Source organism: Athene cunicularia (genome assembly GCF_003259725.1).
Source record: "Athene cunicularia isolate RWA chromosome 7 unlocalized genomic scaffold, athCun1 chr7_part1, whole genome shotgun sequence".
NCBI lineage: Eukaryota > Metazoa > Chordata > Aves > Strigiformes > Strigidae > Athene > Athene cunicularia.
In genome coordinates, this window is record NW_020799107.1 from 17,668,327 (window position 1) to 17,682,983 (window position 14,657).

The 14,657-nt window shown below is 37.6% G+C and overlaps 2 protein-coding genes across 4 annotated transcripts in view; one reads left to right on the forward strand and one right to left on the reverse strand.

The window, feature by feature from the left end:
* Positions 1 to 11,805: 11,805 nt before the first annotated feature.
* The window catches only part of CSRNP3 (cysteine and serine rich nuclear protein 3), a 112,636-nt gene continuing 109,784 nt past the window's right edge, over positions 11,806 to 14,657 (reverse strand). The window contains exon 7 of the transcript XR_003398797.1: positions 11,806 to 11,868. The gene's annotated coding sequence lies outside the window, so the exon portion shown is untranslated. The remainder of the gene's footprint in view (positions 11,869 to 14,657) is intronic.
* The window catches only part of GALNT3 (polypeptide N-acetylgalactosaminyltransferase 3), a 13,019-nt gene continuing 12,067 nt past the window's right edge, over positions 13,706 to 14,657 (forward strand). For all 3 annotated transcript variants that reach the window (XM_026852652.1, XM_026852654.1, XM_026852653.1), the window contains exon 1: positions 13,706 to 14,300. In XM_026852652.1, coding sequence (XP_026708453.1) covers positions 13,768 to 14,300 — 533 coding nt within the window. In that variant the 5' untranslated portion in view covers positions 13,706 to 13,767. The remainder of the gene's footprint in view (positions 14,301 to 14,657) is intronic.

A 14,657-nucleotide genomic window follows, 5' to 3' on the forward strand; every position in this document is an offset into this window, starting at 1 on the left:
TGCAAGTCTTACACAGAATTTATCTTCTGCTCATGCTGTATGTTATACACCTGACATTTCCATGAAGAGAAATGTTTGACATTTTTAAATTGGAATGTTTAGTCTTTCAACATTGTATGTGTAGACAGTGCAGTCATATGTGCAGAAGTTAGCACTCATTTTTTTTAATCTGTATAAAACACCATTTTGAAGAAATTGTTTTGATTACATGGGATTATGATCTTGTCTCACATACAGAATATACCTGTGGATCTTTAAGGAAGCAGTAGCATGTCATAAATGAGAGGAAGGAGAAGGATCAGGTTTTTTTCAGCGATGCAGAACTTTTGAAAAAACAAATGCCTAACAAAAACCACTGTTACACTGCTGTATTTGATTTTCAAACAGCACTTGATGTTGTATATATTTGACTAGAAAACTGATGTTTTGGCATGAAGGAGAATTCTTGATACTAGTGATTAAGTTTCTTAAAATAAGGGATTTTGGTTTCCTCCTTAGGTAATTTTATCTTTTCATGTTGACATTGTGTAAAGTCACTTTCATATGATTTTTGGGTTTCTTTTTTAAGACAACTGAATGTTAAGGCTACAGAAGGGAGCCTGTTTACAATCATACCTAGTCTTGCTTATCAATAACTAGGTACTGTACCTTGGGTAACTATCCTTGTTTCTTAAATAAATTGAGGTATATCATTTATGCAGTGATGCTACCTGCTGGTGGTTTACAGGCTCTGCATTCCAGTAACTTTTGAGCTGCTCGTCGGCTATTTGTGTGCATATTAGAATTGGGAAAAGACCCAGATAAGTGGCGTCTCCTTCCCTAGGGAACCTTGAAACTTACGTTGTAGCCTTACTGCTTCTGTGTGACACTGGCAATCACTGTGTACATAGTTATAACCAAGTACAGTACAGTCTCCCTGTTTTTTGCCTGCAAGCTGTGCAGCATGATAGAGCTCTGAGGAAGAAGATTTAGAAGTCTGGGGAAAAACTGATGGTATGATAGTGGAATGAGGAATATGGAAGGATCTGGAGTGAGGGGGGAACTGTAAGGGAGCTAGGCTGTGGGGGTCAGTAGACTATGAATTTTTAAACTAGGCTGGTGGGTTTTTTGTTTTTGTTTTTTTGGGTTTTTTGGTTTGTTTTTTTTTTTGGGGGGGGGGTGGTGGTTTTGTTTGTTTTTATTTTTCCACTGCTAAAAGGATAAGTGCTAGGCCCTATCAAGGCTGTTATCTAGTATGACCACATTTCTTTGTACACAGCCCTATTCATGGTGGATAAATGTGGTTTTGCTTCCTTAATAACACTGGAATAAAATTTAGCTAAAGTTTAGAATAAAAATAGGTAGTTTTATATCAGCACATGCAAGATGTTTTCAAAAAAGGCAAGACTAGTCTACATCTACTTTATTTTGGTTTTATTATGAGCTTAAGATGAACATAGTAACAGATTAAGTCATAACAATGATACAGAAGTTAGTTGGTAGAAATTAAACTGAGACTGAACTTTTGGTGGCTACCTTTTGGTGAAGAGTGTTATTCATACACCATGCAGGTAAAATATTTCTGAATTCCCATTAGCCATCCTGAGCATATCTAGCCACTAGTGTTATTTTATAGATGAGGTCTTTAAAAGAAGAGTGCAAATGAGGCACATCTTTGGATTTCAATTAAAAAAAAATATATGGCTATAAGCAGTCCTTTAGAGAAAATCTTGCTTTAATGTAGTATTCCCAGAAGTAGTAAATGTCCTTTCCATTTCCCTTTTGGTTTATATAAGCCAACTTAAATTTTCCTGTACTTGGTAATGTTTTGGGTTTTTTTTACTTTCTGTGCAGAAGGAATGGCTTTGTTTCATTTCTCTTTACTCCAGCTAATTTCAGGTATTAATTTCAGCTTTTCTTCTGCTTCTACAGTTTCTTATTTTAAAAAAATGCATGTCGTGGTAGCTTTTTTTTTTTAGCCTCTTTCTTAATAAATGGTTTTGAATGAAAGAGACTCCTGGGATGGAGGGGAGTCAGTAATGCCAGTTTCAAAGAGCTGCAGTCTTTAGTGTGGTGTTGCTTAGCAACCTATCTTCCAGTTTTGCCTTTGGTGAATAAAAGAGGAGAGTAAAGCTGTGGTTTCTATTGATTCATTCACTGAAACTAGAAATCTAAGCATCTTGTATCTATAGCAACATAAGCCACAGGTTCCTCTCCTCTCTTGTCCCTCTTTCCTCTGCAGGTACAGAATGCCTAGAATATCTTGCAGAGGATGTGTAAACATTTTTGGTAACAGTGTACTAAACAATACTTCTGTTTTCATTCCCTACTTTTTTTTTTTTTTTTCAGATTTGCACCAATACTAGAAAGATGGTCTAGAAAGTATGATTAGGTAAAATAATTAGTATAATTAGTTAAAATAACTAAACTAGCAAGACTCTCATAGAAAAATGGAGTAGACTTAATTTGCATTTTTCACCCTGCTTTTGGACTAGGTTTGACTACTGAGAGTAATTTCTCGAATATGGCTGTAGCAGTTTTTAGAAAGACTCATAAATCAGGCAGCTCTGGTTTAGTAACCTTAACTTTAATCTTATTACCCGTTAGATGAGTGAGGAGCTTTATAAAGGTGATAATTTAAACTGAATCGATTGTGTTAGAGGAATTTTTTGAAACATTTCTGATCAAATTGTCTTTGAAAGTGGTGCAGGAGACGTTTCAGGGCAGTCTTAGTGGGGGTGGATTCTTTCTCTTTGGAAGCTGATCATAAAGAACTCATTAGCATGTTCTCTGTACAATGCTGAACAGGAAAAAATAGGTAAAGAAATTAAGGAAAGATTTCACTAACAAATACTTCTCCGTCATCTTATGACTATCTTACACTAAAAACTGACTATGCTGTTTTTTAATGTAAGATCGCTATTTTGTCAGTTTAGGCTCCTTTTGACTGTGATTTTGATTTTTAGCTCCATTCATTGTTTTCTGGCTTCATTCACTCTGTGCCTACACCTCTTGCTGCATCTTGCAGTGAATCAGAACTTTTTTTAAAAAAAATTGACCTGCCTTAAAATGTTTAGAATTGGAGTGCAAAAATCACATGGTTTTATCTCTGCTAAAACTTGGTTTGGTAATTATGTGACAAGGTGCGTGCTAAAAGAGGAGATAAGTGAATGGTCTAAATCTTGTTCTGAAGTACTTTCTTTTTTTTTTTTAAAAAAAGAAAAAGTTGGTATGCCTGTTAAATGGAAAACAGCTTTTTGCATGTTGATGCTAGAAATTTGCCTTATTTGAAATGTGTGCAACAGAAAGTTGAATGTTGACTGTACATGTCTTGGTTGATGTAGTACTTGCTATAGTTCAGGCCTCAACTTTCAAAGGCATAAGGAAGGGTTTTAATATGCTAGAAATACCAGAAAATAACTGTGATTAAGTCTATTCTAAATCTTCATTAAGTGTTCCTGGGCAAGATGAAAATACTGGTATTGACATTTTTGTCACTGATACAGAACCAGTGCCAACTCACTACTGCCAACTCACCATCTACTTACTGAGCAAATTTAGCCACCTGCAGTTCAGCAAGCTGAAAGAAATCAACTTTGAAGCGTTGGACTGAGGCTGTAATCGTGGTACTTTTATTTGAAAGTAGGAAGGGAGATTCTGTGCTATGTTAAGGGAAGTTAGGAGCAAACTTTGTGCGATTTTTTTCCCCCCTCCCCAAATTTCAACCATGCCTTAATAGAAAAGTGATTTTATCTCTAGCCCTCTGGGAAACTCTGCATTGTAAAGGAAGGGAGCTCAGTGTGATATCCTTTCTCTCAAACTCTGATCTCACCTCTAAGGGATTTTGTGTTCTGTTTCCCGGCAACGTGAGCTGGGAGCGCTTGGTCAACCACATCTTACACGACGTAACACTTAGGTGACTGAAGAAAAAACCCCAGCCCCCTGCCGTGATGCTGAACACGCAATCTGTCATTCGGCTGTTAGAGCACGCACCGGCGGCCGTGCCCTGCTGCGGTGCGCATTATGTAATTGTCTAAAAATGACATTTTCCGGCGGGTAGAGAAGGCGCAGAGGGATGAGTAAAGCGTTCCGCTCCAGAAGCGTGCGTGCTCCCCGCTCCCTCGGGCGGCGGTGAAGGGCGCTGCTGCCTGGCAGCCGGACAGGCGGGTCTCCGGGGAGTGCTGGCCACCAGCCGCGCGCACTGTCCAAACCAGAAGTATTGACTGAGGGAGGTGTCTCTTGCCATGTACTGATCCCGCCCAATTTGCCCACAGGACCGCACTGATTTGATAACAGCAGGGTGGTATTTCCACTGTGTACGTTGCCAGCTTCCTTTGGTGTATTTCATCCTATATGAAAAGTTTTTAAGTTACTGGGTTGTCTTTTTCTGACAGTTTTTTAGTCTTTGACGCAGCAGGTGACAGTACTTAGAACTGACAGGAAAAGTGAATTATAACATAGATAACCTTAGCGTCATGGTACTTATTTTTTTATTTTTAACTCTGCGTAAAATATGCTTGTACAAAGAAGTATTTGTTAATAAACATTTTTATTGGTTAAAAAATGTCTTACTGGAAACACAAATTTTATGTATGCATCTTAGTAGTATTTTACATATTAGTCTTCTGTTACAAAACAACATCTTTTATTCAAAAAGTTGTAAATTATATTGATCTAGTCATCCTTGACTAAAGGCAGTGCTGGTGAGCTGAGCGACAGTTAAAGTCTGAGACAGAACAGCCAACTTATGGCTTTTGGTTTCTTTTTTTAGCTAGGTTTGCTCAGTGGCCTGGTTAGGTTGGCATCTGCTGCTATCATCTCAAGGCTTCTCAGTAACATAGCAAAGTAAAAATTAAGTCAGTTACAGAGAGCCCAAGTTACTATTTTTGTGCACTGTGGGAAGGAGCAAAAGACCAGTTTTCTTCTTCCTCACAACTGCTATTACCATTTACCTTTGCCCTTTTTTTGGGGTGGGGTAATTCCAGTAGCAGCCTGGATGTCATGACTTCTGTCAAAATACGAACAAGATATAATTGTGCCTTCTGTGACATTTCCCCGAAGTCTGTGGTTCTAGGTTACAAACTTGCTTTGAGATGTTCCTTTTTGTTTTGCATAAATTTGTTGCCTGGTCTGTTCTGAGAGCTGATACCTAGTGCAGGGCTTCCCCTTTCTTTGGAACCGATGTAGAGAATCTTGTTCATATTATGAATTGCTCATCAGGTGCCTGCCAGCACTGATGAGTTCCTCCTCCTAATCTCATTTCTGTGCTTGTCTTCTAGAAGATTTGAAAGTGCCTTAAAGACCATGAAATGTTAGATTTTGTCCACTCATATAGAGCATTATTTTATTCATTTGCTGTCTGTTTTACCACTGGCTGATTTTTCCCAAGATTTGCTGATATTGTGTGCCACAGACAATAGTTCTGCTTACAAAGAGAGAAATAATGTTGCAAAACTACCGATAGTGACTTGGTAATTAAATTCTATATTCAAATGAGTATTTGTTAAGTAAGATTATTCAGCAGTGAAACGTAGCTGGAAAAGACCCAGTCAAGTGAGGAGAGGAGGAAAGTGAAAATACCCTTGGGAGATTCTGATAATGATTAGTTTAGCAGTCACTGACCCAATAAACCTCAGTAAATTTAAAAAAAAATCAGTGAGGAGACTTGCTTTGCTCTACACTGATTTAAACAACGTAAAAGTTTAAGGCCAGTTAGGGTGCAAAACTGTGATTTCAAGCCCTGCATTTATTATTCAGATGCTTTTGTTATTTTAGAAACATTACTACAATCAGAAAAAAAAAAATCCCTTGGTTATGATCCAGACACTGTTTTCTGGTGTTTAAGTGAAAATCAGACACTAATCCTTCTAAGTTAAAACAGTACTTTACAGCTGCTCTGGTGCTCACTTGTGATAATGTCATTTTTAGGGATAGTCTAAAATTATTTTAACAGAGGCCCAAGCCAGTCTGGCGAAGAAAAAAAGGAAACTACAGAGTTGAGTGAAATTTAAATTTGAGTTCAGTGCATGTTTATAGTACCAGGACTGTAAAAATAAGCCATACATATTTTTTATAATGTATGGTTACTGTATGCTTTTAATATGCTATCTGTTATCACAGGGAAGGGAACTATCTATGCCTATCATATACAGTACTTTGCTGTAGAAAAATAGTAGTAGTGCTCATTTTGAAAGACTCTTTGGATGTACTTCCATTAAAACACATAGAAGGAGGTGTGGGATATTTTTTTTTTTTTAATCTCAAATAAACTGCTGAAAAAGATAGTTTACAAAGTTGTATTCCAGCTAGGTGTTCTGGGCTGCTGCTGCTCTGAATTTCTTCAGCCTATTATGTTATCACCCAGTTACAGCTTCTAATTTTTCTGTAGTAATCACTGGGACAGATTACATCCAGTCTTTGCTAGAATAATCTGTGCCCTTAATGTTTCTAAAACTAAGACTCAGGAACCAAATGCTTTCAGTATTCCTTTTACAACATACTGTTTTCAAGAACAGAACCATATTTCACTTCAAAGAATGGACCTGCAGGAACAGTATCTGGGGTTTATGAATCTATTTTTTTAGGTATGTGTGCCCTCTCTAGGAGTGTATTCTGCAGGAATTCTTAGTGGGACAGAGAGGCAAGTATCTTCTGTTGCAAGTGTAGAGATAGAAACTGGCCAGCTGATTCTGTTTCTCCTTTTCCTGTGAAGTCTTAATCTTCTGTACGCTTTGTTTTATATTTTGTTCCTTTATTTAAATTAAGGGCCAATATTCTTGTAAACAGTAGCATAGTTTGGTGAATTTAAGCAACTGTTTTCATTTTCCCAAAATTCTGAAGTGCTTTTGAATTTTTTGACTGTATGGAGAGCCTTCATATTCAGCTAAATGGGTATGAAAACTTCACTCCAAATTGTATATTTCTTAGTCTGTCACAAAAGGTGGTAATGTGAGTGTATGTTCTTCTGGTATGTACTTCTACAAAGTGGAAATGGTTTCATTCAGGGATTTATTTTTTCTGGTAGAAAAACCCCTCAATTTCCATGGTGGTACAAAACAAGAATATCACCAAACTGATTGTTTCACTAGCTAATGTTTTAGTAGCACCTACATTGGTATTCATGCCAAGAAAACAAAAAGCCCTGTCTAGAATTTTAGATTCAGAAATACCAGTGGTGAAAGTAGCACTTCTTACAGGTAAAGTATCCCAACATATGTAATCATGTATCCTTGGCAGACTGTTGTGAATTTGGTGAGAACAGTTGATCATGTCAGGTCTTTTTTTTTCTAAAGAATTTGTTCAGTGTTGCTATTTACATATCCACTTTCTGATTAAAAGGACATTAAGTTCTTCATGAAAGGATTGTATACTTAGATAATAATAAAGACAAGCCTTTTAATGAGACTGTGCTTCTGGAATTACAGAAGAAATTAGATTAAGGGTGAAGCAAAGTTTGTAGTTAAATAGTTGTGATTAGAATAATTCTGAAGGCTTTTTTCCTATTTTCTATTTTGGATATTTTTTCTTAAACTTTTTTGGTATTTTTACTTAATATCTTATATTTTAATTTTTTTTTTACGTTCTGTAAGCAACATTCTCAGGAAACATTAAAACCCTATTTAACATTCAGATAAAAGGAAAGTAGATTTTAAAAACAGATTTATTAAAAAAAACCTTAGGTCAAGTATATTGTTGATACTAATCTCAACCACTGGCATGGTCTGAAAGAATTTGTGATGACTTGGGTTATCTTGACATTTTAATTTTTTTAAAAAAAAAAGATTGTCTAACAGTGTTACTCAGACCAAGCTAACAAAAAGTCAGAGTTGTCTACATGTTGGCTACTGTAGTGAGGCTTTCTTGTAAGCCAGTGTTTTTGCACAGTCTGACATTGGAGTTAGTGGGTGGCATAATGTAACATAGACTGTGTATTGAATTCACATGCTACCCATGTGATGTGGTTTGAAGTAGTGTGGCAGCTGTTTTTTGGCACTTTTGAAAGAATTTTGCAGTACATATTAGTTTCTGGTTATGTTGTTCTTTTAAAAAAAAAAAAAAAAAAAAAAAAAAAAAAAAAACTAAAATCCAATTTCTGATGTTTAAAGCTCATTATTTCAAAGTGCTATAAGAATCAGACTACTATTAGTGAAAATAACACTAATGAATAGAAGATTAACTACTTTGCTAAACAGTCACCTCAGGGAGTTTAATCATGCTACATATTTCATCAGCATATCCTGGAGGATGGAACAGTAGCTTGGTCTGTGCTTACTGACATTGCTATGCCATAAAAATGTGTGAGGCATTTGCAGGGAATAAAGATTGTATTTCTGACTACAAAATTATCCTGGTAAAAACCCTAAGGAAGACACAGCTTTCAAGGCAGAAGTTCTTTGGACAATGTAGTCTGTGTTCTGGAAATTGCTACTATTTTGTGTGACAAAGAGCTCTTCTCTTTTTGTAAGCAATATCCCTATCAGATATTTTGTCAATAAAACCACACGCAGCATTTGTCTCTATCAAAGAGTCTGCTGTATGTTTGTGGCAAACAAGCCTGTGTTTGTCCACTTCACCTCTACTGTACATACTATCCCAAGGCTATCACTTGATCCTTTCTTTAAAAAAGAAATCACTTGTTTCTGTGTGCAGCATGCTGCCATGTATGCTACTGGACTGTACCAATCCACATGGTTGTGTTGCTCTGTTGCACCACCCACTTACCTGGGGTGTGTTGTCTTTTCTTTTCTAGGGACAGACACATTTCACCTGTGTGTTAGGGCAGCCTGCTGTATTTAGATTTGAGCAGCCAAGACAGATGTATCCAATACAAGGAAATAGGTTGTCAAAGAGAAGTCAAAGTATATGCAAATAGAAGTGAATAGTTACATAGGAAAACAAATGCTGAATAAATTGCTCTGTGTTCTTGGTTGCTCATTACTTCTGCTCATTATAGTCTTTAATGACTTATTTGTCTGAAGACAGATGTATGCAAAACATGGGTAGTGCTAGTAATATTCTGGATGGATTTTAGATTTTGGTTATTTTGATTTACAGATATCTTGGCTATTGTGTTGTGTTGATCATGAGTATTCTAACGGTTTGTGTATCTCAATTTGTGCAGGAAACATTTCCAAATAAAAACAAGAGTAATTTAGATTTTTTTTTTTTTTTAAATATACATATGTATTCTTCATGTTTTGTGAAGAATATCTTACTGTGTCAACATCAAAGCCAGCAGCAGCAGAAGTCTGAATTATGTGCTAAAAATCTATGGAAGAAATCTATGGTATTTTCTTAATCTGTTTTTCCTTTTTCTTGCTGGAGCCAATGAAGCCAAAGTTCACGTAGTAAACATGAAACCAGAAAAAAAAAATAATTAAGAGGTAGTGAGCATAGTGTAAGTAAATATTGCTGTGTTAATTGAAATGCTGAAGATGTACAATGGAAATCTGACAACTTCAACTTTAACTATGTAAAGTAATTGTTAAATTAGTTAAGTTTTCTCTGGTACTAAAGAGATAACAGATATGTAGCCATACCATGTAATTTTTCTATCCTTTGAACATCATTAGAACAAAAAGAGATGGTTGTAAATATTTGACTCAAATACTGATTAAGTTCTTGAATTTAAGCATAATTTCAGTGCTAAATGGTTAATGTTGCTATTTAAAATTAACTTTAACCTCTCTTTTCTTGACATATCTTATACTATTATGTTCACTAAAGCTTAACCTTTCTCTTGTCCTGAACAAATTTAAGGCTCTTTACCAAGAGGAAGAGGTCTAGAAAAAAGTGGAGAGCATTGTTTCATGTTTAGTGATTTTAAGAGATCTGAGGGAAACAATGTCTGAAAACAAACCAAGCAGCCAACCAACACTAAAGCCCCCCTCCCCAGGTGTTTGTCGACTGACTGCCTTATGGCGGCTTGTGAGATGAAGAAGTTGCCAGACCTCTCTTGAAATATCAAGTACTTCAAATGTTAAAAAAAACCTGTTTTCTTTTTTCTGTTTGGGGAATATACATCTATATTGCTTATTGACTCCTAAGCTTTAAGATTTATTAGTATCATATGCACTTGTGTATGCTGTGCTGAGAAACAGTAATCTGATTTTCTTTTTTATGGTGTTACATAAACATTGCTGGTTAACAGGTTGCAGAGGCTGTAGATGAAGGCAGAGCCCTTGCAGATTTAACAACAGTAGTTTTACAAGTTACAGTCTTATTGCTGGGTGCTGATCTGTACATATGTTTAGTGTTTTATGTTGGGTATTGCATTTACATGGCAAGGTTGGGTGGCTTCTGTGTGAAGAGACCAGGGGCTGTGCCTGTGCTGGACAGAGCCAGTTCCATTCAGCTCTAAAATGGACCCACTGCTGGCCAAAGCTGAGCCACCCAGTATAGCAGGTGGTGCCTCTGTGAGAAGGTGTTTAAGAAAGGTTAAAAAATGCCACACAGCAACTGTGAGAGAAGTGATAGAAATAACTCTGCAGACACCAAGGTCAATGAAGAAGGATGGGAGGAGATGTTTCAGGCGTTGGAGCAGATATTTGTTGGCAGCACATGGAGAAGGCTATGGTGAAGAAGGTATTTCTCTGCAACCCATGGACTGCTGCACTGGAGCCCATGCAGAACCCCATGCTGGACTAGGTGCATATGTCCCAAAGGAAGCTGCAGCCCATGTATGTCCCATGCTGGAGCAGTTCTTGCTGAAGTACCGTACTCTACAGAGAGGACCCATGTTAGAGCAGGGGAAAGGTGTGAAGAGGAAGGAGCATCAAGAGATGAAGTATTAAAAGCTGACCACAATCTTCATTCTCCATTCCCTCTAGACCACTTGGGAGAAAGGAGATAGAGTTGGGAATGAAGGAGTGAAGTTGAACCTGGGGAGGTGGTTTTAATTCTGTCTTTGTTTCTCACCATCCTACTCTATTCTTAATTGGCAACAAACTAAATTCATCATCGTCTGATTTCCTGTGACAGTAGTTGGTACATGACCACAGTGTCCTTATCTTGACCCATGTGCTTTTCCATCTTATTTTGTCTCTGCTGTTATGTTGAGGAGGGGGAGTTAACACATCAGACATTGAGAAAACAAGGCAATTTTTATCCAGCAGTTTGGTAAAACTGATTGCAGTCCTTTCATCAGAAAAGAAAGGTTTTATTCTTAGCCTTGCAGTATATATCTATTGGTGTTTTAGTACCAATTTTTCAGCACTAAAGAAAAATGGGAAAAGAATGTGTGAGACAGAAGTGGACTTGGGGTTTTTTTTTAAAGGTTTTATTTGAAATTGTTAGCCTTGTGAAGCACATTTTTGGTACCTTTTAGTGTCTATATAGCAATGCTGCAATGAGCTTCCTCTCTGCATTCTTATAACAATAGCTCTGTGGTAAAACTACTGTGGTTTGAATGTATAGGTTTATTTGAAAAGTTGACATAAGCTTTGAAATAAAGTGTAATGTGAACAAGTCCGGATGGTTAACTTATCCTGCAAATTCTTGAAGAAAACCAGGTGAGGTTCCTTCTGTTTTCTACAAGTTATATCTCTTCCTGGGTATATGTTATTTCAATTAAGAAATACAGAATCTATTTATATTTCAAATGATGAAATAGAAAAGGGGTTTTTTTGCAATTCTGTGGTCAGTAGTTAGCAAGTGGGAATTAACTGTGGCTTTTATCTAGATGCGGCTTAATTATTTTCTTAGTTCACATACATGCAAATTACACAAAAAATAAAGCTGTGCTTTGAATTCAGGCTGGTTTGTATTTTTCCCCTTCCTGTAATCTGCCATTTTTGCAGAGAGAATTTAATTGAAATCCCTTGGATTCTGGTATTCCTCAAATGTTTTTCATAGTTTCCCATCTTTGAAAGCTGCTGAATAATTGCTTCTCTGTGGGGGAAAAAAAAACCAACCAAACAAACAAAAAAACCCCCAAAAAACCCGACAGTGGCAGAGTTCCTGAAAGAAGAGTGTTTTTGACATTTTCTCTTGATGAGTTGCAGCAGCACATGCCAGAAAATGCAGTACAAGTGAATGAAAAAATATACAGAATGATTACTTGATCCTCGGGATAAATTAACCTATTCCAAATTACCTGTATTAAGTCTGCCTTGAACATGTATACTAGGTAGAGTTACATTCAAAGTTTTGCAGTCAATGGCTTGATGTCCAAGTGGAGCACAGCAACGAGTTGCGTTCCACAAGGGTCAGTGTTGGGGCCAGCACTGTTTAACATCTTTGTTGGTGACATGGACAGTGGGACTGAGTGCACCCTCAGCAAGCTTCCCAGTGACACCAAGCTGTGTGGTGCGGCCAGCATGCTGGAGGGAAGGGATGCTGTCCAGAAGGACCTTGACAGGCTGGAGAGGTGGGATGAACTTCAAACTTTATGAAGTTCAAGGCCATGTGCGATGTCCTGCACATGGGTCAGGGCAATCCCAAACACAAATACAGGCTGGGCAATGAGTGGATTAGAGCAGCCCTGCGGAGAAGGACTTGGGGGTTATAGTGGATGGAAAACTGAATACGACTCAGCAATGTGCACTTGCAACGCAGAAAACCAACTTTGTCCTGGGCTGCATCAAGAGAAGTGTGGCCAGCAGGTCAAGGGAGGGGATTCTCCCCCTCTACTCAGCTCTCGTGAGACCCCACCTGGAGCACTGTGTCCAGCTCTGGGGCCCCCAACATCAGAAGGACATGGACCTGCTCGAGTGAGTCCAGAGGAGGCTACAAAGATGATCAGGGGGCTGGAGCACCTCCCCTGTGAGGACAGGCTGAGAGAGTTGGGGGTGTTCAGCCTGGAGAAGAGAAGGCTCCGAGGAGACCTTATAGCGGCCTTCCAGTACTTAAAGGGGGCTACAGGAAAGATGGGGAGGGACTCTATCAGGGGGTGTAGGGATAGGACAAGGGGTAATGACTTTAAACAGACAGAGGGAACATTTAAATGAGATATAAGGAAGAAATTCTTCACTATGGTGGTGGTGAGACACTGGCACAGGTTTCCCAGAGCAGCTGTGGCTGCCCCCTCCCTGGCAGTGTTCAAGGCCAGGTTGGACGGGGCTTTGAGCAACCTGGGCTAGTGGAAGGTGTCCCTGCCCATGGCAGGGGGTTGGAACTAGATGATCTTGAAGGTCCCTTCCAACCCAAACCATTCTGTTATTTGGTGATAACTAAATTCATCTAAACATTTCCCACTTGAAATCTGATCACTTGTTAAAAGTGGATGGGTTTTTTTTAAATAAAGTTGATTGAGAAGTCCTTCCTGGTTTTATAGTTCCCTTTTTATCTGGATCTTTCTTCCATGCAACTTGAATTTCTTGATTCCATCTGTTTTCTTTCTATCCTGTCATTCAACTTAAATTCTGTTTCTAGAAGACTTAAACCAACAATTTCCTCTAATTTTTAAATGTCTTAATTTTCCAAAATTTGGAAGAAAATTTTTGTGTAGTGATACTGTATACAAATAGTATTCTGTTCTTAGTGGAGTGCCTGCTTTCTGGTTCTTCAATTTCAAGTGTGTTTAAAAAAAAAACCAAACCAAAACAAAAACAGGAAAGTGCATTTTGGGTGTCTTATAGGTAGTTTTGAGGTATGTTTAGATGATAGACACATAATGTTTGACAGTTGAGAGTTGTGAATTAATTTCTACCCACTAATTTTATGTGGGTTTACCTTGTCAAATATACTAGATGTCTAAATTAATACTTTTTGTTTTAATTTACAGGTGTTATAATTTCAAGAAATGCTGTGACCTACTTGAAGAACATTATCCACAGAAACTTTTGGCTCATGATAATTCTTAAAGCTAGAATGGCTTTGAAAAAAACACCTAAACTGTTCAAGAAATTATTTTTTCACTGGAAACTTTGGAAATTTAGCATTATTGTATTTGTCTTTCTGGTATTTTTATTTTTATTGCAAAGAGAAGTAGGTGTTCAAGATTTTAAAGATGAAGCAGGGATTGAGCCAGTTGTTGGAAAGAAAAGTCATGTATTAGGTCTAGTGTTAAATGCTATGAACAATATCAAAGGTGCAAAGCCAAAAATGCAGATAAAAGCACCTGTTAGGCAAACTAAAATTCCTGGAGAGAGACACTGTTTGCCAGGACACTATACTGCAGTAGAACTAAAACCCTTTCTAGATCGACCCCTTCAAGATCCTAATGCTCCTGGAGCTTCTGGTAAAGCATTTAAAACCATCAACTTAAATTCAGAAGAACAGAAAGAAAAACGACAAGGAGAAGAAAAACACTGTTTTAATGCATTTGCAAGTGATAGGATTTCTTTACACCGAGATCTTGGACCAGACACTCGACCTCCTGAGTATGTTTAAATATGTATGTCCTGATAGTTGAAAAACTTGTCAGAAATGCAGACTGCAAAGTGATTTGAGTTCAGCATTAGGTGATAGTTTAAGAAAGTCTCCTGGCTGTACATAATGACTGGCTGTACATAATGATCCACAGTGCCAAAACCAAGACTGTTTAGAAAGGCTCGCTTCTTTCATGGTTTTGAATTCAAAGTAACCATATTTAAATGAGGTTTTCTGCTTTTGCCTTGAAGCTTCAATTTCTGAGTGACTTTCTGGAAGCCTGCTAAGTTTTATTTAGAAGAAAACTAAAAATGTGGTTTAAACTTTTTCTCAGTCTAAATACCAGTTCTTCTCCCCCCCCCCCCCCC